The sequence below is a fragment of the Petaurus breviceps genome, unplaced genomic scaffold (genome assembly GCF_028583685.1).
Source record: "Petaurus breviceps papuanus isolate PSGF00001 unplaced genomic scaffold, PetGlider_PUasm1.0 173, whole genome shotgun sequence".
In the NCBI taxonomy this organism is placed as follows: Eukaryota; Metazoa; Chordata; class Mammalia; order Diprotodontia; family Petauridae; genus Petaurus; species Petaurus breviceps.
Window position 1 is genome coordinate 867,005 of NW_027185759.1, and position 21,327 is coordinate 888,331.

The following is a 21,327-nucleotide window of genomic DNA, read 5'->3' on the forward strand; positions in this document are numbered from 1 at the left end:
CCGGGGCTCTGGTGGGCGCTGCCTCGCACCCTGGCTCCCCGCTGGCCCGGTCCGCGCTCGTCCCAGAAATCCCGCTGCGTTTTTCTTGGCGGCTTTGCCGGCAGCCAGTGGAGTCGTCCTGTCCTGAGCTTGTTTCTGGGGAGGCCCTGTGCGCAGCCGCTCCTGGTGGGGGGCTCTGCGGTCGTTTTTCAGCCCGTTTGCTGACATAGGCAGCGCGGGGGCACAGCCGTGGGCTTGGGATCCCGCGCCCAGCCCTCCCTGGCAGTGTGGTCTGGGCGTTCGCCCTGTGCGGCGCGGCCCTCTTCGGGCAGCCTCCGCCGGGGCCCTGCGCTCCCGGCCCGCGGGCTCTCTCCGGCCACGGTTGGCTGCCACTCGCCGCACAGTCCCCACAAGATTTAGTCCGGAGAGGCTTGAGTTGGGTGTCGAGCTTCTCAGGGCAGGGTCCCCAGTAGCCGGTGCCTGGAGGCCAGAGGCAGAAGGCGGTTTTGGAGAAGAGCCCGTGGCCGCCTCTTCGGCCACGGGAGAGGGATGCCTTTGAGGCCAGAAGGCCGGGGAGCAGGCGACACGGAGGGCCCCCCGGCACTCGGCTCAGTGACGCAGGGCTGGACACACAGCGGGGACCCCAGGGAGGGCGCTGGTTCTGTCCGCTGACACCTACGGCCGCGTGCCTGGGTCTCCTTTATGGCACTGTCCGGTGTGTGACTGTCCTCTCCACGCCAGTGACGTTTGTGAGGGCTGCACGTGTGTGAGAGGAAGGGCGTTCTGTGCAGACGCGGCAGACGGGCAGAGGCGCCCTCTGCGGCGGTCAGGGTCTGAGACATCCAGGAAGGTGGCCGAGCGCCCAGGGCGGGGCTCAGAGCCTCTCCCGCCCCCCATCAGCGGCCTGGGGACAGCACCTGTACTTTCTACGGTCTTGCTTTTTCTCCTTGGTCCATGTTAAAAAAGGGCTGCCCTGCTGGGGAGGAGATTGGGGCAGGGGGCCCCGTCTGTGTGACGAGGGCAGAGGGGCGTTTCCAGGAGGCTGGGGTCTGAGAAAGGCTCAGTAATGGGAGCTGCGCTGCTCAGCCTTGAACGGGGGCCAGGGAAGTAGAGGCCGGTGACGAGGGCCCTATGCTCATGGACTCAGAGGGGAAGGGAATGGGGGGGGGGTGGTCCTGGAGGCAGGGGCAGGGAAGGTGGTGACTCAGGACCCCGAGGCAGAGGGAGGATGAGAGAGGTCCAGCCTGACGCCTTGGATAGCAGGTATGAAGTCACAAGAGAGGCTGCTTGGCCTTGACAGGTGATAGGGGTGCAGAGGGGGCAGAAGCCAAGAAGTGTTGAGTTCTAATCCTGCCCTCAGCAGCTTAGGAGCTGGTGACCCTGAGCAACTCACTTCTGAGCCAGCCTCGGTGTCCTCGCCTGTGCAGTGAGATGCAACCCACTTCACAGGGTTGTTGGGAGAACTTGCTATATGAGTGTCTGCCAGCCCCTGGGAAGGGTCTGCAGACTGTCAGGCACCCTCATCTCATTCTCCCTCCCTCCTTCCTCTCTCCCCTCTTTCTCTCTCTGTCTCTCTCCCTCCTTCCTCTCTCCTCTCTTTTTCTCTCTGTCTCTCTCTCCCTCCTTCCTCTCTCCCCTCTTCCTATCTCTGTCTCTCTCTCTCCCTCCTTCCTCTCTCCCCTCTTCCTCTCTGTCTCTCCCTCCTTCCTCTCTCTCCTTCCTTCTTCTCCCCTCTGTCTCTCTCTATCTCTTTATCCCTCCTTCCTCTCTTCCTTCTTTCTTCCTCTGGGTCCCTCCCTCTCTCTTCCCCATCTCTCCCTCCTTCCTCTCCCCTCTTGCTCTCTCTGTCTCTCTCTCTCCCTCCTTCCTTTCCCCTCTTCCTATCTCTGTCTCTCTCTCCCTCCTTCCTCTCTCCCCTCTTCCTCTCTGTCTCTCCCTCCTTCCTCTCTCTCCTTCCTTCTTCTCCCCTCTGTCTCTCTATCTCTTTATCCCTCCTTCCTCTCTTCCTTCTTTCTTCCTCTGGGTCCCTCCCTCTCTCTCCCCCATCTCTCCCTCCTTCCTCTCCCCTCTTTCTCTCTCTGTCTCTCTCTCCCTCCTTCTTTTCCCTCTTTCTCCCTATCCTTCCCCTACCCCCAAGCCCAGGCTCATGTCAGATGCTTGTTTCCTGCTGCTGCTGTCAGCAGCCCTCAGGGGGGCGGAGGTGTCAGCATGCAGCCCCCCTTGGTCCAGAAGGGGGGCGTGTGTTTTCCTGCTCACGCAGCTGGGTCTTCTCTCTGTCTGCTCCGTAGATCTATGCCCACTTTGACATTGAGTGGAAGAGTACAGTGGACGTGGAGAAGATGCTGGAGACGCTGAAGAGCTCCCGGGGCACCAGCCTTCACGGGGAGCTGAGCTACGTCACCAGGAAGCTGCAGGCCTGCTCCCTGGTCCCTGGTGAGGCTGGCTGATGAGACTGACCGGCTCCACATGTTGCCTCCCCGTGCTCTGGAAGGGATGAGCCCCTGGGCTGTGCCGTATCATGCTGGAGCTTGAGGCTCGCCTGCCTCTGCCTGCAGGGCCGCCAGCCAGGCGACCGGGGCGGGGTGGGGGATGCTGCCTCTCGCGGAGGCCCCTTCTGCTTGGGGCCTTCTCTCGGGGCTCCCCCGCCCTCCTGTAGCTGTGATCATATACGCCATGTGGCCTCTGGACGCGTGCGTTGCCAGGGTCCTTGTGGCCGGGATGACCCATCCCCATCCAGGCCAAGGATAGTGCTTTAAGGGAGCCAGGATGCTGAGGGTGTTGGCCCCAGGGCCCGAGGCTTTCCTGTCCTCCTTCGTGGACAGCCGAGGCGTCTCTCTCCCAGGGTCTTTCTTGAGGGAACTTCTCAAGTTCCAATCTTGGGTTTATTTCCAACGACATTTCTCCAGTACTTGGAGGCAGAGAAAGTGCTCTCTGCATGTTCTTAGGGCAGCTGAGTGGTTCAGTGGAGGGCCTGGAGTTAGCAAGACCTGAGTTCAAATCCAGCCTCGGATACTTCCTAGCTGGGTGACCCTGGGCAAGTCACTTCACCTTGTTTGCCTCAGTTTCTTACCTGTAAAATGAGCTGCAGAAGGAAATGACAAACTCTCCAGTGTCTTTACCAAGAAAACCCCACATGGGTCACAGAGTCAGACACGACTGAGGTGAAGCAAATCCCCAGAAACGTCACAGATTCTCTCATAGCAGCCTGGGGGTGGAGGGGTGGGTCACTGGGGCCATTGAGGCCATTTCCTGGGTGAGAAAACTGACTGCAAAGAGGCTGCTGACTGTCCTGGGCCACAGAGGCAGGCAGCATCTGAAGTCAGATGGGCTTCTCAGTGCGGCTGGGGGCAGGCCCAGAGCCCCAGCCCCTTGGGGACTGTCCCTTTGTTGTCTGCAGGCTTCATCGACATCTTTTCTGAGTCCAAGGAGAGCCTAGGGGTCTACTCTTCCATGATCTTGCGATTTCTTCACCAGAAGCGAGTAGCGAGCCTGGCGCTTCCGTACCCGCTCTTGGATCACTGCCACACTGTGTGCGCCATGAGGTCATCCGTGCTGAGAGAGTCTCTGGAGCAGCTGGTGCAGAAGGACAAGGGTGAGGGCCTGGCAGGAGACTTGGCAGGAAAGGACAGGCTGGCGCAGAGGGGCTGGCGGGCCTGTGCGTGGCTCCTGTGGGCCTGTGCGCGGCTCCTGCGGCCCTCGATGCTGCCGAGGGCGGCTGACCATGTTCGTGGGGGTTGTGATGCTCTGGTGAAGCCGCAGAATCCTGAGAGCTTTGTGCGGCTCTCTGAAGCCCGGCCCAGGTGGGGTGGCTTGTTCTGGGATGGTGACAGGTGACACGCTCGGCAGAGAGGCGTTTGAGGCCACAGGCCTGGGACTCTGTGAGCAGAGAGGGGATCCTGTGAAGGCTTGAGCAGAGGTGCAGGAATGGGCGGGGCTAGGGGGGGAAGGTGCTGCTCTTAACCCCATTTTTCCCCGCAGAGTGGCTCCCCGTTGTCTGAGACTGGGTTAGGTCGCGGGTCTTCTTGAGCCCAGGCCCGGCATTCTGCACTGGGGCGCCCCCTAGCCACCTCTCGGTTTGGGGAAGCTGAACTGAGGGAGAGAGAGCTGCAGTGCCTGCGGGAGGGCGTGGGACCCAGAACAGGCAGGCCTAGTGCAGTGGGACTGGGGCCGCCCCAATGGCCAGAGCCGCGCTTCCCTTCGCAGAGGGCCCAGGAGAGCTGAACGGCAGCCAGCAGTCAGAGGAGCTCAAGGCCATCGCCAAGTGCTATGCGTACATCGAGGCATCGTCCAACTCTGCCGACGTTGACAAGATGACCAACGGAGAGACGTCGTCCTACTGGCAGTCTGACGGCAGTGCCCGCTCCCACTGGATTCGGTGAGTGCTGTATGGAGGCGGGCTTGGGGTGTGGCAGCGAGAAGCCCCCTGGAGTGAGGGTGAGTTTGGCTGCCGCATCCTTCAGAGCTGCTAGCCTCAGCCTCTCCCAAGAACCCCAGAGGTGACCTTAGACCTAGGCCACCCCTCGGGGGGCATTGGGAACCTGAGGACCCGCGTTTGAATGCCACCTTTGTCGCCGATTCCCCTGTGAGAATCCTCCTCTGCCCACCTCTGATGGCCGGCTCTGGCTGGGGGGGATGGGGCTCCTCCAGTGTATTGTGGGGGCTATAGCTGGAGCGCCCGGCCCACCTCTGATGGGTCTGATGCGCTTAGTAGGCCTTTGGAGAGGAGAGCCAGGGTCCCGGAGCGTCACCTTGTCCCGTGAGGCTCTCCCCAAGCTGGAGCGGTCCTGGTCGGCGTGCTTTGGGCCGACTGGCCTCTCCCTGGTGCCTCATTCCAGCTTCTGTCCTCCGCCTCCTTCTACAGTTAAAGAAAGGAAGCCCCAGAGAGGGGCCAGCCCAAGCCACCTGAGGGTGGCCACCTCCCTTTGGCAGGGCGCTGACACGGTTACTGGGGGACCATCAGGAAGACCAGCTGGGCTAGGTTCAGTCGGTTCTGGGAGAGAAGGGTTGTTTGAGAACGTGGGTCTGGCGTCCATCAGGGAAGGGATCCGATGCAGCGGACGACCCCGGGGAGGTGCTGGGCGGCCCACGGCCCCTGCCTCGGAGGAGGGGCTTTTGGTGTGTGAGGTGGACGTGGTGTCCTCCCCCACAGCCATACACACACACGCGTGTGCACAGACACACACTGCATGCCACCAACACCTCCACACATTGCGGGTGAAGCGCCAGTATTAATTCCCAGGAACAGTGTTGCTTCCTGTTAAATCGGCTCCCACTAGGAACGCGAGCAGGGTGTGACTTTGTCCATGGGCGTGGCGGGAGGCGCCTGGTCTCACACGCCTCCTCTGTGTCTCCCTGCAGCTTGAAGATGAAGCCAGACATCGTCCTCAGGCACCTGTCCATCGCTGTGGCAGCGAGTGACCAGAGCTACATGCCACAGCAGGTCACGGTGGCCGTGGGGAGGAGTGCTGGCAATCTCCAGGAGGTCCGAGACGTTCACATCCCCAGTAACGTCACTGGCTACGTGACGCTGTTGGAAAACGCCAACATCAGTCAGCCGTGTGAGTCCACCAGCCCCGGACTGGGGGCCCCTGCGTGTGCGGAAGGGAGCGGCCGAGTTGGGGAGCTGAGTTCTCAGGCGTGATGGGTCTGAGACGTGCTCAGCGCATCGGCCCCGTGTGTGGGGTCCTCCGTGACCACTCCCAGGAAGGGAGCTCTCGGCCTCACTGCGAGCTCTCCTATGAACTCAAGGGGGCGTAGAGCTCGCTGGTGGCTCTTCTGGGTCCCAAGCAGTGGCTGCACTTGAGCTGCCTGAGTGCTGTCCAGGGAAGATGGTTCTCCCTTATCTGGGGCTTTATGGGAGGCCGGTGGTGGCCTCTGAAAGTGCCTCTCTTGGCTCAAGCTGGGTCCCATCACGTCTGGGGAGGTCAGGGTCCCAGGGCCCCTTTACAGAGAGGGTGATGGAGGGGCGCTCACTGCCCGTGCCAGCTCCCCCACCCCCCAGCTGTGGGTGTGGAGCGCTGACCCCACGTGTGTCGCTTGTCCTTGGCAGATGTCCAGATCAATGTGAAGCGCTGCCTCAGTGATGGTTGTGATACCAGGATCCATGGGCTCAGGGCCGTGGGCTTCCAGAGAGTGCGCAGAGGCGGGGTCTCGGTGTCAGACGCTTCTGCCATCTGGTACTGGTCCCTGCTGACGTCCCTTGTCACGGCCTCTATGGAGACGAGCCCGGTGTTCGTTCAGACGATTCTGCAGAACACTCAGTAAGTGCTCTCCGGGCCGAGCTCCTTTCAGGGCCACAGTGGGGTCGGCGTCAGGGGCCAGGAAGCCGCTCTCCACTTGGCGCACTGTAGGAGGGGATGGGGCCTGTCCAGCAGCAGGGCAGCAGCCTGGTCACTCAGGACAAATGTAAAGTGTCCACCCTGTGGGGGCTCAGGCGTGGCGACTCCTGAGGTCCCCTCCAGCCCAGCATGTGAACGTCTTAGAGTGATGGGGGAGAGAGGCGTATGCGTGGGCCTTGTGCTCTCACTGATGTGGAATCCCTTTCACACACCTGGAGTCTTCAAGTCCCTGGGCAGTCTGCCGGCCCTCTGCGCTCCCCTCTGCCACTTCACTTTCCCCAAGAACCCCAGTGTCTTGAGAAACTTCTTTTGGCCCCTTTTACTAGTGAGTGGCTGTGGCTTGTCTGCCCATTGTGGGGCCACCCTGTGGCCTGGCAGGCCTGAGCTTTTTGGGGTGCACACTTCAGTGAACTTAGAAACTCCCGTGAAGGTGGGCATGCGCTCAGGGTTGACCCTGCAGAGATGGGGCCAGGGCACTGGTGTTCCTTACCCCCTCCAGGGTAATGGGCCAGCCACAGGTTGGCATCTGCCCCGTCAGGGGTGTTGTGCTCAGCTAGGAAGGATACAGGTAACGGGGCCCAGTCCAGAGGAGCCTTTGCCCTTTGTGGCTCAGCTGAAGGAACGGGGCAGGTGCGCCATGGGGATGTGCCTTCCGTCTGGGGTCATTAGTTGGGTAGCTGCCGGGGTGGGTGTGGGGCAGAGAAGATCTTCTGGGATTCTTTGGACAGCCCCTTCCATTAGGAGGACTGAGATGCGTTAGGCTGAAGCGTCCTCAGCCATCTGGCGCGGTCAGTGGCCACACTGAGTCTTTCTAAGATCAGAGAGCGATCTCATGAGCAGAGGAGGGCCGGGGCTCGCTCACGACAGCCCTCCGGCTTTGCTTCTCTGTCTAGGAAAGCCCTGCAGCACATGCCTCCGCTGTCTCTCTCGCCAGCATCAACTGACGGGGCCAGCTTCCTGTCTCCCAGTGTCCTGGGCGAGGTGGACGGCTTCCTGGTGAGGATAACCAGGTGGGTGCCCCCGCAGGTGGTGTGGGGGAGCCAGAGCTGGCAAATGAGATAATTTCTCATCCTTTTCCAAATGACGCTGCCAGAGAACACGGGCATCCTCGTGGTTAGTGGGGCAGCGAGAGGCACCGTCTCGGCCGATGCTTCTGCAAATCCTCAGTGCGTCACAGTATCACGTCCTGCTCCAAGTGAGGAAGCCGTGTCAGGGTGGAAAGGGCTGCCCAGGGCCAGCTCCTAGATGCAGGGAGAGGAGGGGCTGTCCCAGGGCTTCCCCCCGCCTCCTCGTGGCCTTTGCTGCTTTCTGATCCTTAGGCACACCAGGTAGCAGCCTGGGTGTGAGGGTGGATTCCCATATCCACCACCTTGCTCTCCAGTTAAGTGGCCCATGGGGCAGCTGGCACCCTCCTCCCTTCTGTCTCTCATCAGAGCCCCTGCCCTGCAACACTGGCCGCCCTGCTGCTCTCCATGCGGACCCTCCCGCCTTCCTGAGGCGGCAGGAAGCTCAGCCTTGCTGCCCCTGGCAAGCTTTCCCCAGTGTTGTCCACATTGTATCAGATCCCTAGGAGGGTGGAGGGGGTCTGGGAGCAGGCAGTCTTCCTTCCACAGGGAGGTCCTTTGTGGGCTTCAGTCAGTGTGGAATTCAGTCTTTGGTGAAAGCTCTCAGTGGATGTGAGGAATTCACCCTGGGATTGTGGGTTTCCCTGCCAGTGGGCCAAGGGTTTACCACAGGCCTTGGCATCCATCTCTGCCTTTTTCTCCCTGGTCCCGAGCCATGAGTGACCACTCCTGCTTTTCCCCAGTCAGCATCTAGAAGAACGGAGCCCTGATCTGTTACTCTTGGTTTACAGTTGCTTGGCTAACCCTGAGGTGGAGTTGACCCTGTTGGCCTTTGCTCTGGCCAGAGGGAGTATCGCCAAAGTGCTCAGCTCTCTGTGTGCCATCACTGACCACCTGGATACCCTCTACCAGGCCTCGGCCCTGATTGCTTCAATGGTCACTGTTCGACAGAATCTGCTTTATAAATATGGTAAATATTCTGGCTGCGAGTTCCCTGACTTTCCCTGAGAGCCCATGTTCTCAGAAATAGGCCCTCTTCTGTGAAGGTACCAGGAGATGAGTGGTCTTCCCAGCATTGCCAGATCTATGGGCAGGGGCCTCTATGACCTTCTGTGAAAGTCAGGTAGACCCTCTGAGCCCAAAGCTGGCCTGGGTAGGCAGGGCTGGTCTGCCAGCTCCGACCTTGCCCAGCCACTTCACTTGTCTGGGGGGGCAGGTGAGCTGGCTTGAAGTCACACTGGGGGCAGAGTCCACCTTGGGGACTGCCCCTTTCCTCTGACCACACGGGGCTGTCATGAGCCATTGTCCTGGAATGCCTCCTCCTTCCCCAGAGCCTGGATGAATGATATATTGGCGCTGCTGAGTGATGGTGAAGCCCAGGCCTCAGTTGCTGCCCCCCTAGAGCAGGGGGCCCCGGGGCTTCTGTCTGGCGGAGGCTGGCCCCTCAGCAGCCCCTCTTTGTTCGCACACTTGAATTGGAGTTTGCTGGCATCTACTTCTTGTCCATGCTAGCCCCTTCTGGTGGCCTCTCCTGCCTGTGCCACCCCTGGCATCCACGGGCCAGAGGAAGGGAAGGAGTGGGTCTGGCTGTGGTCACTGTCTTCAGTTTAAGTGTGTTTGCAGTTGTTGGCAGGTTGTGTCCCAGGCACACCACACTGCTGACCCACGTAGCCTCTGGATGTGACCGGATTCTCTCTGCTTGCCAGGCAGGATTCTGCAGCCGACTCTTCAGGCATGCGACGTCAAAGGGAAGGAAGAGAGGTCGGGGCCGGAAAACCTTCTGGCTGAGCCGTGGACCGGAGATGGTGAGTAGTGAAGGCACGTGGCCAGGCACCGTCAGAGTCCCTGAAAACCGCATGGGACTGATGCCGGGTGGAGCCGGAGCTGTCCTGGTGGGAGTCCCGTCAGGAGGTGCCCTTGACTCCCCATCCTGTCCCCCGAGAGCTAGCTGCCTTATTTACACCCTCCTCTGAGGCCTCTCACACCGCAAGGCCTGACCCTTTGCAAGGTGACTGAATTGAAGAATCTGCGGGGTCCAGGAGGCCATCCAGGCCAATCCACCCCAGAAATGGAGGCCCGACCCTGACATACCCAGCAGCTGCTAGGCCAGCGCTCCTTGTTCCCTCCCTCAAGTGAGATGAGGCCCCTGGAGCCAAACCTGGAGTCACACAGGGGTCTGAGGAGGTGAGGGTCTGGTTCGTCCTGTGTGGCCGAAGCCCTTCGCGTGATAGAGTTTGTCCTCCTGAGTGGAAACTAAGGTTGAGTCCAGAGACCTACTGGCCTTGCTCTGGAAAGTTCTGCCTTGAGCCCCTCCCTCTCTCGGTAGTCGTGTCTTGTGTCACCTGGCACAGGGGCTGAGGCCTGGAGGGTGCAGGGTCAGAGGGCATCCGTCTAGTACAGCCCTGCGTGCAACAGGGTCGGCGTCCCGCCATCGGCTGGAGCCCTCCCTCCAGAGGAGAACCCGTGCCTCGCTAGCACGCGCTGCCTGTGCTCCTAGGGTGATGGGAGCGGCGTTGCTGACCCTTTGAGGGCGCAGGCCTCAGGTCCTAGTCCTGACATCAGCGAGGCATTGCTGGGAGATACGTCTGTGTGCAGTTGTGTGTGTCTGGGAACTTAATTGACAAAAAAATTCTTAAAAACTCTATCAAAAGTCAAAGGGCAGGTGGTGTCTTTGTTTTGTTAAAAAAACAACTCAGGCCTCCTTTTTTGATGCTGCTTCTGCTACTTGGAATCCGGTTTGTAGAGCTGACAAAGCTCTTGGCGTTTGTTTGGAGTCTGCTTTAGAGATGTGTCTTTGAGAGAACCACATGCTCGACCGCGGGGGCCACAAGGAAGAGAATCAGCCGGATCAGAAGGGCCTGTGGCGCACCAGGGTTCATCAGAGACCTGGTGCCGTGTCTTCTGGAGGGCGGGGAGGACCCGGCAGCCTGATCCTCGGCCACTTCTGGGGGACCCAGAGGGGAGGACAGACACTCCAGGTGTTTCCACGTGATGCTGTGGCCGCCGCGTCACCCAGACTAGGCAGCAGTCCGAGGCATTCGTGGGGTTTTCTGCTCCCCCCACTGAAGCCTGGCTGCGAGTCACGGGCTGTGCGGAGCCGTGACTGACACCAAGTTTTCAGAAACTTTCTCTGTCCAGGGCGGAAGATCTCCTGGCCTTTGGCCTGTCGATGTACAAGGATTTATCATTTAAGTGTCTTTAGGAGCAGCTTTGTTCTTCATGGAGTTTGTCACCTTCAGAAGAGCTACATCCCCAAATGGGAGCCTTGGAAAGGGTCTCTCTCCAGCACCATTTATAGTTGAAAGAGGAGTCTGAGGTCCCGATGGGTCACTCAGCAGTCAGGCGGCTTTGCCTCTGTTGCCCTGGGCGGCCCTGGACTAACACCTGCAGCTCCGTGCTGAGCCCTTGCCTCTGACCTCAGCCCCCCCACTTGTTGGTTAAGGTAGACATCAGTCTGTCAGTCAGTCTGTATGATCCGGAGGAGCCCCAAGGAGAGGAGGTTCAGCTGGGGCCTGGGGGCGCATCCATCCCGTCATGGAGAGAAGGATCTAAAACATCCCTGCTGGGCCTGAGGGATGGGCTCGGGAGGGCTGTGCCCCAGGGAGCAGGGCTGGGGACGGGTGGTGGCGGGGATGCGGCCTCTGCTGCCCAGTGGCTTCCGGCTCGGGGTCATGAGCTCAGTTGTGTTTTCTTGTCAGGTTTTCTCACAGAGACAGGCAAGACCAGGGCGAGCATCATCTTCTCCACAGGCACGGAGGCGGCCTTCCAGGTCACACAGCTGAGGATCAAGGTAGTTTCTCCGCTCTTGCCTTCACGTGCATGGGGCACGTTTGAATTGGATTTTAGAAAGGAGCCGGCTGCCACGGCCCCTGTTGAGGCCCAGGGCTCCTTTGGGTGGCGGCCTTGGAGCGTGCTCATGGTGGGGTTCTCAGGAGCATGGGCCTGCGCCCTTTTCCCAGGAGCGTTGGCTCAGCATCCCTCTGGTGTGATTTGGCCAGTGGTCATTGTGTGTGTGCAGGGTAGGAGATGAGCCCATTCCTGTGTTCCAGCCTCGGGAGCAGTCCCGAGGCCTCCGTGTCTCAGGTCCCACCCAAGGCTTGTTTTTTGTCAGCGGTGTGGCCTGCTGAGGTTTCTTCTGTGAGTTTGCCCTTCTCTCCGGACCCTCTGTGGAGGTGGTGGCAATGGCAGCAGGGGAGGGGGTCTGGGTTGCGGCCATTTCCTCCTGGGCCTTCTCTCTGCCCAGGACGGCAGGGATCTTCTCCAGGCACATCTTGTGTGCGTGTGCAAGACACGGTTGCTGCCATCCTTGTAGTGGCATTTGTGACACACTCATGGCCACTTCAGACTGATAAGGCGCCCGAGGCAGGCAGAGGGGTCACCCTGCGGCAGGGCTGGAGAGCAGGCCTAGCAGCCTCCAGACGTGGCCTTCTTGGCAGATAGTGAGTGCCCTGAGGACAGGCTTAGCAGAGGGCCCAGCTGGCCATGGAGCTTGGGCCTGACGAGTGTCAGTGTGACACTCCTGCTTGAGGGCAGCGGGCAGGAGGATCCTGTCCCTGTTCTCTCACTGCTTCTGGGGCTTTTGGAAAGCGGGCCCCTTGTGCCTTCCCAGGTGCGCCGCGGGGACATCGGGGCCCAGTGTGGGCTGGTGTTTGCTTATGATTCTGCCTCTGAGAAGTTCCAAGCCGAGGAGCACTTCAGAAGGTTCGAGAGATATGACACGTGGAAGTTGCCAGAGTTCAGGCAGTTCTTAAAAAGCAGGTAAGGAAGCAGTTGGCATTGAGTCTGCTTTAATCAGTCCAGGCTGTTCTTCAGGAGAGGCCGCCTTCTCTGTGTGAGAGCTGGCGACCCCGGCTTGCAGCAGGCTCGGGCTCAGGCTCGGCCGCGTGGGAGGGGGGGCCCTTCTCCAGCCGCACTCTCCCAGCTTGAGAGGTACACTTGGTTTTTAAGAATCCCTCGTGCCCCGGACCCCTGCTGTGTCTGATCTGGGCCTCCTCGTCCCTGAGAAGCTGCTGAGAGTGGCCTGAAATGGTCCTGAGGTGGACCTGGGCTCTGAGGGCTCCTTGTTCGGGTGGGCAGCCTGTGTTGGCATTCGTGTCCGCTCATCCAGAACTGCCTTCTTCAGGGGTCGTTTGGAGTTAGTGCTTCCCATGAGTGACAAGCTGTCCCTTTCACGGCTCCCTTCTCTTTTGTTTCTGATATGGGGCTTTGAGCCGATAAAGCCCCTCTTCTTCTTTTGAGGCAGGGCTGAAGCAGGTACTTTCCACCCTTTCCCAGCTGTCCTGGGACGGGGTGCATGGCTGCATGCCAAGGGTGGCATCCCATCACTGGGATACAGATGGTGATGAGAAAAGAGTCTCCCACACAGCACCCTAGTTATGCTCGGCAGTGGGAGGGGCCCAGGACCGAATGTGTAGCCTGTGCCACTCCACCGACGGGGAGATAGAGACTTGATCCACCCCGCGCACTGGGAAGATCTTTCTAGCTTGGTGCTTCCCTGATGTGAATCTCAAACCTTTCCAGTTATCTGAGGGCCCAGTTGGTTCTTATTTAAATGGGAAGGGTTTCTCTCCATGTCCAGGTTTGTGACTCGGCCTCATTCCTGAGCAACCCCTCAGAAGAGGGTCTGCAGGCGAAGGGGCCAGCCCGGCCTCACTGCCTTGTCCTCCTTTGGCCCAGAGACACACCCCCAGCCCCAGCAGGGGTTAGGAAAGTGATGGTTTCTGCACCTTTCACAGGGTGGGCAGCTCCTTCGCAGACCTCGGGGAGGACGAGCCTGCCGGCTGGTTTGAAGCCGAGGACGACTGGGATGAGGTGGACGTGAAGATGCGTCAGTGCCGGGTGGCCAAGGTCGGGCTCGTGTGTGCGCATGCCTGGGCAGAGTGGAGGGGATCCATAGTGAGGGCCGGCTCATCTTGGGTCATTCCCAGCCATAGGTGGGTGGGTCATTCTGGTCACAGATGCTTTCTGAGCCTCTGTCTCAGGACCGAGGCTGCGAACATGAGAACCTTCTCTGTGTGAAGACGGCTGGACTCAGCCAAGGACCCCACAGGCGGGCAGACCCGGAGACATGTGGGCTGACCTGCACCCGCTGTGAGAGCCGGGTCTCTCTGAGCCTCCCTTCCACCTTTTGTAAAGTCTGGGTTTGGGTCACGCATGCTGGTGACACCACCTCCTGCCTTCGTTCTAGTATCTGATGGTCAAGTTCTTGTGTACGCGACAAGATTCGGCTGAGCGCCTGGGGGTCCAAGGCCTGAGCATGTATGGCTACCTGCGGCCTGCCGGCCTGGAGCTTGGCCTGAGTGCTGACTGTGCCGCCTGTGACCCCACAGCCGACCGCATCTGCGGCATGACGCTACTCCTGAAGACGCTCTCGTTTGTCCAGCAGCTGGCCCAGGATCTGGTAGGGCTCTGGGGCTGGGGAGGCCAGCGTCCTTCACTTCCTCTCTGGGAAGGCCGCGGTCCATTCTGGTACCTGTGGAAACCACCTCCCCTTTGTCATCCTCAACAAACTCAAGGCACGACAGAGAGAAAGCGGCTTCAAGCACAGACCACTGCTGGACGTGACTGGCCTCAGCCTGCAGCTCTTCTGGGACTTTTACAGTAAACTGGAGGCCAGGTGAGGTGGCGGTGCGCTTCTGGCCTCCCTCTCTGCGCTGGGGCCTGGCCCGCCTGACCTGCTCCTCTTCTCTCCAGGCCGAGAGAAGAGTGTGTGCTGGCACGGTCCCTGCTGCTGCGGCTTCTCCAGAGCTGTTTGTCCGAGCTCTCGGCGGACCCCCCACCCCAGCCCACAGTGGGCCCTCAGAGTGGCTGCACCATGCAGCGGGCTGCCCCTGCGGAGCTGTACGAGCACCTGTGCCAAGGTAGCTGTGGGGGCTGGGTCTGTGACCCCCAAGGAGCTGCTTCCCATCCTTCTTGGGGCCTGGACAGAGCAGCCAGAGGGGCCATCCCAGAGCCCTGGGGTCGAGGACAGACATTGCTTCCTCTCCCAGGCCTCCAGGCTTCAGGGCTCTTTCCTGGCATCCTCAAAGGGGCCGGATCTTTTCCAAGGACCAAGGGCTGCTGCCTTAGAGCCTCCCACACTCAGCATTGTCCTTGGGCTGGCAGGCTCCCTGTAGGCTGGACAGTGACACAGCCACTTTTTGCTGGTGGCTGGTCACAGCCCTCCTTCCCTTGGTTTTTGTCAGTGGTGGACCAGGCGGGTGATGCCTCTGGGCCTGTGGAAAGTCTCCAGATGGAGGTCAGGAGCACGCTTCTCCAGGGAGCTGCCATCTTCTTTCCTGATGGCCATGCCCGGCGCCATCATCTGTTTGCCCTGATGGTGAGTGGCTTGGGTCTTCTTGTCACCACATTGGCTGGGGCCTGTGGGTTTTGGGGAAGGAGTGTCAGATGAGGTTTGGCGGAGCTAGTGACCAAACCGGAAAGGCTCAAGAAATGGAACCTACCCTTTCTTAGCTTGGTTCTTTGGTCATACCATTGGGTCGCTCTTGTGTCTGCCCCAGAGCCTTCCCCGGGACCAGCTCCCTGGCCTGGCCTCCCTCCCTTCAAGGGCATCTCAGTCCATTCTCCCTTCGGTCACTCTGTCCGAGTGGCTGCAGGTGCCTGGTAAACACCGGGGGCTGCAGCTGCTCAGGTCATGGCCCCCCAGGCCCACCACAGAAAGCTGTTTGCCTGGAGTCACCCCACGCCCCACGGGGGGTTGGACTGATACTTGGCGTCTCTCTGTATTCTAGACCTTGGGGCCTAGGACTGGGGTCTCCCATTGGGAGGGGCCGAGCTGGAGCCCAGCTCTCCGCCAGAGACGCTTCCTTGGCGTGGCCACTTAGAACGGCCCCTGCTGGAAGTTCTCCTTGTTTTCTTTCTTTTTTGTTTTTTTTTAAGCAGTTGGGATTAAGTAACTTGCTCAAGATTACATGGCCAGTTCTTTTGTGTGGGTGCTGAGTATCAGGCTGGAACCGCTCCTGGGTCTCCCGACGCCAGGGCCGGTGCTCTTACTCACTATGCCACCTTGCCATCCCTCCTTCTTGTTTTCTAGAAGACCATCGCTGAGCCCGACCAGAAGCCATCTGTGCATCTCACCTTCAGGGCCTTATGCACATATTTCAGGTGTGTGTGCTCCCCGTGGGCTGGCCCCACACCCACTTTGGGGGAGATGAGTCATCCCTGGACAGTGGAGCCTCTCCCGAGAGGCTCCTGTGACCCGTGGATGCTTCTCTCAGGCTTGCTCCAAGGGGCCAGCAGCCCCTCTGGTCTCTGACTCACCAGGCCGGAGGGCCCAAGGCCTCGCTGGCCCAGCCAGTGACCCCCGAGTGAAAGGAGTCAAGTCTGGGGGCCAGTCACTGCCGCTCTCACCCTTGGCTCGCTGCCGGGTGTGGGCTCCAGGGAGATGTTCCTGCCTGCTGACCCTGAGATTAGAGGGTGGCCGGGAGAGGCCCTGCTCATGGGGCCTTCCTGTTACAGTGGCCGCGACCCTGGGGGCCTGCTGCTGCTCCCGGAGAAGGGAGGCCCTGAGGGGCTGGACATAGGCGAGGTGCTGGTCGTCATGGACACGCTGCAGGCGGCTGCTGCCCGTGAGGTAACTTCTCTCCAGGCTTGCCTTGTGGTCTGGTATATCAGGAGTGGCTTTGTTAGCTCAGGGCTTGCAGATGTGGATGGGATTAAGTCGTACCTGGGGGCTGTGGTCAGGGGGTTGGAAGAGGGCCCCTTAGAGGGAAGTACCAGCATTTTATAAGCCCCACAGCTGTCTCAGCTGGCCCGTGGTGGAGTGACCCCTTGCCCACCCCAGCCCTGGGCCACCTGGGCGGTGCCTGGCTGTCAGCATGCTCCTCTGGGGACCCTGGATCGATGCCCAGCACGTGCCCCTTGTCCTGGGTGACTCTGGTGGAACCTACAAAGAGACTCAGCCCTGCTGTCCTCACGCCTGACCGCCAGGATGAGCAGAAGGGGCCCCGGGAAAGATGGCCCAGGGGACATCAGAGACGTGCCCCCTGGAGGGACCGAGCCTGGAAAGGCTTCTCCACGCATCCAGGCCCTGAGAGGCCCAGTGGGTCAGGAAGGAAGTTCCTCCACAGGCAGGAGTTGTCCAGTGGGTGACCAGAAGCAGAACCAGGGGCAGGGAAAGGAGGGTGGCTGACATGGAGGGATCCCTTCCAGCCATCTGACCGTCCGTGCATCTGCGGATTACTGAGGGCAGGCCTTGTATTACAATGGGCAGTTGGCCAAGCTCTGCCGGGAAGAGAGCGAGCTTTGTGGCCCTTGGATGAGGCCCACGTTGTGTTTCTTCTCATCTTCTTGGTCTTCCCACGGATGCCATGCCATGTGGCAGGAGGTCTTGGGCCCCAAGGAAGGCCCTTGTGGGCCAGCAGAGGGGGCAAGGACCGTGACGGTCAGTGAATCTGTCTGGTGCGGATGGCTCCAGAGTCAGCGCCGAAGCAGACCGGTACCCATGCAGAGCTGACCGAGGGGGGCGGTGGCCTTCGGCCAGAGCTGTTGCGGCTCTTCCCCGTCACAAGCGTCTCCAGCCTGAGCCCTCCGCAGCTGCCCTTGGCGACCCCCCTCAGTCCTTGTCGCTCACCAGGCTGGGCCTCTGCCCGTGCTCTTCCTCTCACTTCCAGCAGCCCCCCCTCTCCCATCAGTTTCTACCAAGTCCCCCCTTCTCCATGAGTCCACTCCATCTCCCTTCTCTGGACTCGTTCCTTGAGAGCCAGGCCTTGATTTCTACTGTCCTCTCTGCCACAGACCTTGTCTTCTCTGGGCCTGCAGGCCTCCGTGTCCCACTGAAGCAGCTCTGCCCCTGGATTCGTCCTGCTGTGGCGGGCTTTCTCCTGGCCTCAGGGGCCAGTGCCCCTACTGGAGCCTGCCCTTCTGGGTGGATTGCCAGGTGGCGCAGACTCGAGGCCATCCCTTCCCGCGGTGCTCTCCCATGGCCCCAGACGTGAATGGCCCTCCCAGCGTGCTTCTGGGCACCGCAGGGCTTTCCAAGAGCATCCTACCTGGCCACACAGTGGCCTGAGGGATTTCCTGTCTACTTTTCTGCTCTGCTTGGTGCTTGGGACAGGAGTGACAGGCAGCAGACGGCGTGCCAGACCACTGCTGCTGGCTTCTCGTCCTGTCCTCTGCCCCCTCCTCATCTCCCTGACCACCCCCATGTCTCAGGGCTGGAACAGGGGGCTGCAGGGATCCCCCTCACACATGCTTCATGCTTCCAGAGAAACCAGGCCGGGCCTCGCTCGCTCACCTCACACTGTCAGCCACTTCCCTCCCAGAAATGCCCATGGCCCTGAGGGGCAGCCTAGGCATGGAGCAGCTCCGGGTCACATGCAAGCCTGGGGGAGATTGGGAAGGAGGCTGGGCCCGGGGGCCACACCTGCAGCTGTGATTATGGGGGGCCCTTTGAAAAACCAGTTGTGAAGAGGCCAGAGGTCCGAGAGAGATGAGCACCCCTCCTCAAGAGCCCCAGTGAAGCCCAGGAGAGGCTCACCTGCCGGCAAGCTCGGATGCCTTTGAGGCCGTGACCACGTGTTGGAGAGCTAGACAGAAGGCCCGCCCTTGTGGAATTAGTGAAGAGCCATGCCCCAAGGGGGTCATGATGGCACAGGGGCCCAAGCAAGAGCCCCCCTGCTGTCTGAGATGAGGCCCTGGAGGCCGCCTTGTGATGAGTGGGCGGGGAGACCACCTGCCATCCCCTGGCCCTGACCCCCCTGTCCTCTCTTGTAGTGTGACGTGCTGATGCAGGACGGGGCCCCGGGGGAGAGCAGCCCTGCCCTGTTCTCCCTGCTCTGGGCCGTGCAGGGCAGCCTGCTGTCCTGGTGCTACCTGCAACTCAAGGGCAGTGAGGTGCGGGCCAAGAAGCTGGCCACGGAGATGGTGGAGAGATGTGAGTCAGCATGAGCGCGTCCAACCCTCCGGGGGCCCCGGGAGGCGGGGCGGTACCCCGACCCTCCTGGAGAAGGGGAGGAAGTCACCCCCCCTCAGTTCCCAGACGCGGCATGGTGTCCACGCCCAGGCTCTTCCCTTCTTCTGAATGTGGCACGTTCGCCCCGAGCCGGCCCAGAGCCTGCTCGGACCTGGTCTCTCCTGGGGCCACAGAGCTGTGTGATTCCTGAGCAGGAGGCGGTCCCATCGTTCAAAAGGCTGAATTATTTTCCTTTCCTTTTGTTAGATGTGGGCCAGTTCCTGGCTACCATGCGGGTGGTTTTGCGGTCCCTTTTGTCCCAGTACAGCGGAAAGAAAATAGTAGAGAATCTGTGTGACTCTGTGTTTGCCATGGCAGCTCGCCAGCTGGTGAGTGGCTGGGCAGCTCTCGCGGCCGGGCCCAGGGGGGCGCCTGTCGTGGCTCTGTGACGGCGCCTTCTGCCCACTCTCTGCAGGTCATCTTCCTGCTGGACTTCTGCCCCCTGGACATCCCACACGTGGTACTCTTGAAGGACTTCAGCACCTTGACAGCCCTCTTGAAGGCCCTCTGCAGTGACCCCGATGGAGAGCCCAGTGAGGTAGTTCTGGCCTCATGTTTCCTTCTGTGCCAGCTTGGGGAGTGTTCAAGCAGCCCCTTCTTCCTCTCGGGCCAGCTCGGACAGCGAGCAGCCTGCCAGGCATAGTCCATCCTGCCCGTTTCCTTAGCTTGCTTCCCAGCCATTCCGCCCCTTGGGACAGGGGGCCACATCAGTGTTTGAGGAGTCGGGCACTCAGCACAGGGCGGGGTCACATGCAGCGTCACGGACCTGCAGTAGTCAAGCTAAGATTTAGAGAGACAGGGACTGAAGGAGAGCCGTTGGTGGTTCTGGGGGCTCTGGAGCCCTTTCCAGAGAATTCCTGCTCGGGCCGCACTCAGCTCCTTTTGTGGGGAAAGCCGCATGGGGGCCCCTCGCTTGGGGGTGGGCTCCCAGGGAATGCACAGGTAACAGGCAGTCCCTTGGGTGTTTCCTTGTCTAGATGGAAGTGGACATCTGGCAGCAGGAGAAGCCAGTGGTGTTGAACACCTGGACCATGGAATCTGCCCATAACTATGAAAACAACTGTCACGAGGTGGCTGTCTTCCTCAGCCCAGGGGCCACCTCCTTTGAAGTGGAATTTGATGACAAGTGTGAAACTGAAACCAGGTCAGTCTGGTGACCTCCTGCACAGCCCTGCCCCCTGCCCTCCCTGCCCAGGAGCAGAGGAGAGTAAGGAGGGCCTCGCCCCACAGGTATGACTACCTGGAGTTCACCGACTCCCGGGGCCTGAAGACCCGTTATGACACCAAGGTTGGCACAGACAAGTGGCCCAAGGTAAGGGGTCGCTGGCAGGGTCCTGGGCAACGGTGTCTTCTCCCCTTCTTGGGAGAAGGAAGAGCCCGTGTTTGGCGCACGTGGCCAAACACCCGTTTCGTTCCTCTCTAGAAAGTGACCTTCAAGGTGGGCCCCCGGCTGCACTTTCTCTTCCACTCAGACAGCAGCAACAATGAGTGGGGCTACAAGTTCACAGTCACGGCCTATGGCCTGCCGGACGTGGCCGTGTCCTGGGGCCTGGACCTACAGCTCCTGGTCTCCAGGCTGATGGGGCGCCTGGCCTCCCAGTGTCTGTCCTTGCGAGCAGATCGTAAGTGTCTTGGTCAGTCAGGCGATGGTGATGGCGTCCTAAGTGGGGCCCGGAGAGAGGGTGGGGAACATGGGACTCTGCGGCTCATCCTGAGAGATGCCGCTCCTGGACGGGGCCTGGTGCTTTCTGAGAGTCCCTGGGGCACAGGAGGCCCTAGCCGGTCTCATCTTTGAGCACCTGCCCTAGCTATCCCTAGGAGATCATAGAGGTGATCTTCTAAACTTGCGAGATAACCAGACCGGTCACTTAGATGAGCCGCAGGGCCAGGCTCTGACCTGACTCGACCCTTAGCAGATTCGTGCGGTGTGGTCCTACAGAGTGACCGCACTGAGGAAAGGTAAGGATGGTGAGAGGTCTCTACTTCTTTTCAGAATTAGGAGGCGATGTGGGACTGCCTGTGGCCAAAGTGACGCCCATCCTCCATTCCCCTTTGTGGAAACCAGTCTTCAGGCATCAGCTGTGCCCAGAGGGGGTCCCGGGAGCTTGTGGGCCCACTCCTCTGCCCCAGGATGACAAAGAGGTATGAGGTCTGCTAGGGAGCGTCTCCCGGCTCCTGGGCTGCCGGGAGCGAGGCTGTGTCTGCCCCTTCTTCATGTAGCTCAGCCTGTCTGCGGAGCTCTGCGTGGTTCCTGACATCCTAATGAGTGGTGGTAGACAGAGCGACCCTTTCTTCAAAGGGAAAGCCTCTTAGGGATGCCCTCCTGGATACCTGGCCTGCCCACCCACCTCCCCCTTGAACTCTTGTCACTGTTCATGTAGACAGACGGACTCCCTGCCACTCTCCAGCATCCCATTTCAGGCAGAGATGCCGCTGTCCTGGTGACCCAGGCTGGGCAGGGGTGACTGGCAGTGCATCTGTCTTGGGCTTCTCCTTTAGCGCCAGGGCCCCGCTGCTGCCAGAAGGCCACCAGGCTATCCATCTGGGACTCAGGGCGCAGCTCCCGCTTCCTGCCCCATCTTCTTAAACTCACCCACACTGAGCTCCCCCAGAATGTCTGAGCCCCCAGTCCTGCCTCCTGTACAGGAGAGCCACAAGTGCTGACCCACTTCCATCCCCTGGGACTGAGCCAGAGGCAGCTGTTAGCGCCTCTCTGCTTCTGTCTTGCTTTCCAGAATCAGAGTACCCGCGCTGCCATCTGCCGCGATCTTCTTGTAGACTTTGCGCAGTCAGACCCCGCGCAGGGCTTCTGTGGGCAGAGCGCTGAGCTTTTCCAAGGACTCACCCAGGCATGTAAAAAGCGAGCCCCACAGACAGATAGCGTTGCAGGTTCTGCCGTGGATCAAGCTGTGAATGCCACGTTTGCCGCGTTGGTGTATCTCACGCCGCAGCTGTTGGAGAAGCTGCAGAGTTATGGTAACTGTCCCCTGGTGGG

The 21,327-nt window shown here is 60.4% G+C and overlaps 1 protein-coding gene across 3 annotated transcripts in view; it reads left to right on the forward strand.

Moving 5' to 3' along the window:
• Positions 1-2,235: 2,235 nt before the first annotated feature.
• ZZEF1 (zinc finger ZZ-type and EF-hand domain containing 1) overlaps positions 2,236-21,327 on the forward strand; it is a 58,930-nt gene continuing 39,838 nt past the window's right edge. Inside the window, exons 1-25 of one of the 3 annotated variants that reach the window (XM_069083260.1) lie at positions 2,236-2,412; positions 3,377-3,571; positions 4,183-4,354; positions 5,338-5,537; positions 6,029-6,239; positions 7,211-7,327; positions 8,173-8,351; positions 9,088-9,186; positions 11,080-11,171; positions 11,991-12,139; positions 13,117-13,228; positions 13,569-13,781; positions 13,897-13,997; positions 14,075-14,241; positions 14,566-14,699; positions 15,414-15,484; positions 15,839-15,953; positions 18,095-18,254; positions 18,540-18,661; positions 18,748-18,870; positions 19,310-19,476; positions 19,563-19,644; positions 19,756-19,954; positions 20,326-20,474; positions 21,068-21,308. In XM_069083260.1, coding sequence (XP_068939361.1) covers positions 2,319-2,412; positions 3,377-3,571; positions 4,183-4,354; positions 5,338-5,537; positions 6,029-6,239; positions 7,211-7,327; positions 8,173-8,351; positions 9,088-9,186; positions 11,080-11,171; positions 11,991-12,139; positions 13,117-13,228; positions 13,569-13,781; positions 13,897-13,997; positions 14,075-14,241; positions 14,566-14,699; positions 15,414-15,484; positions 15,839-15,953; positions 18,095-18,254; positions 18,540-18,661; positions 18,748-18,870; positions 19,310-19,476; positions 19,563-19,644; positions 19,756-19,954; positions 20,326-20,474; positions 21,068-21,308 — 3,664 coding nt within the window. In that variant the 5' untranslated portion in view covers positions 2,236-2,318. The remainder of the gene's footprint in view (positions 2,413-3,376; positions 3,572-4,182; positions 4,355-5,337; positions 5,538-6,028; positions 6,240-7,210; positions 7,328-8,172; positions 8,352-9,087; positions 9,187-11,079; positions 11,172-11,990; positions 12,140-13,116; positions 13,229-13,568; positions 13,782-13,896; positions 13,998-14,074; positions 14,242-14,565; positions 14,700-15,413; positions 15,485-15,838; positions 15,954-18,094; positions 18,255-18,539; positions 18,662-18,747; positions 18,871-19,309; positions 19,477-19,562; positions 19,645-19,755; positions 19,955-20,325; positions 20,475-21,067; positions 21,309-21,327) is intronic. The other 2 variants (XM_069083259.1, XM_069083258.1) reach the window with 2 other exon arrangements.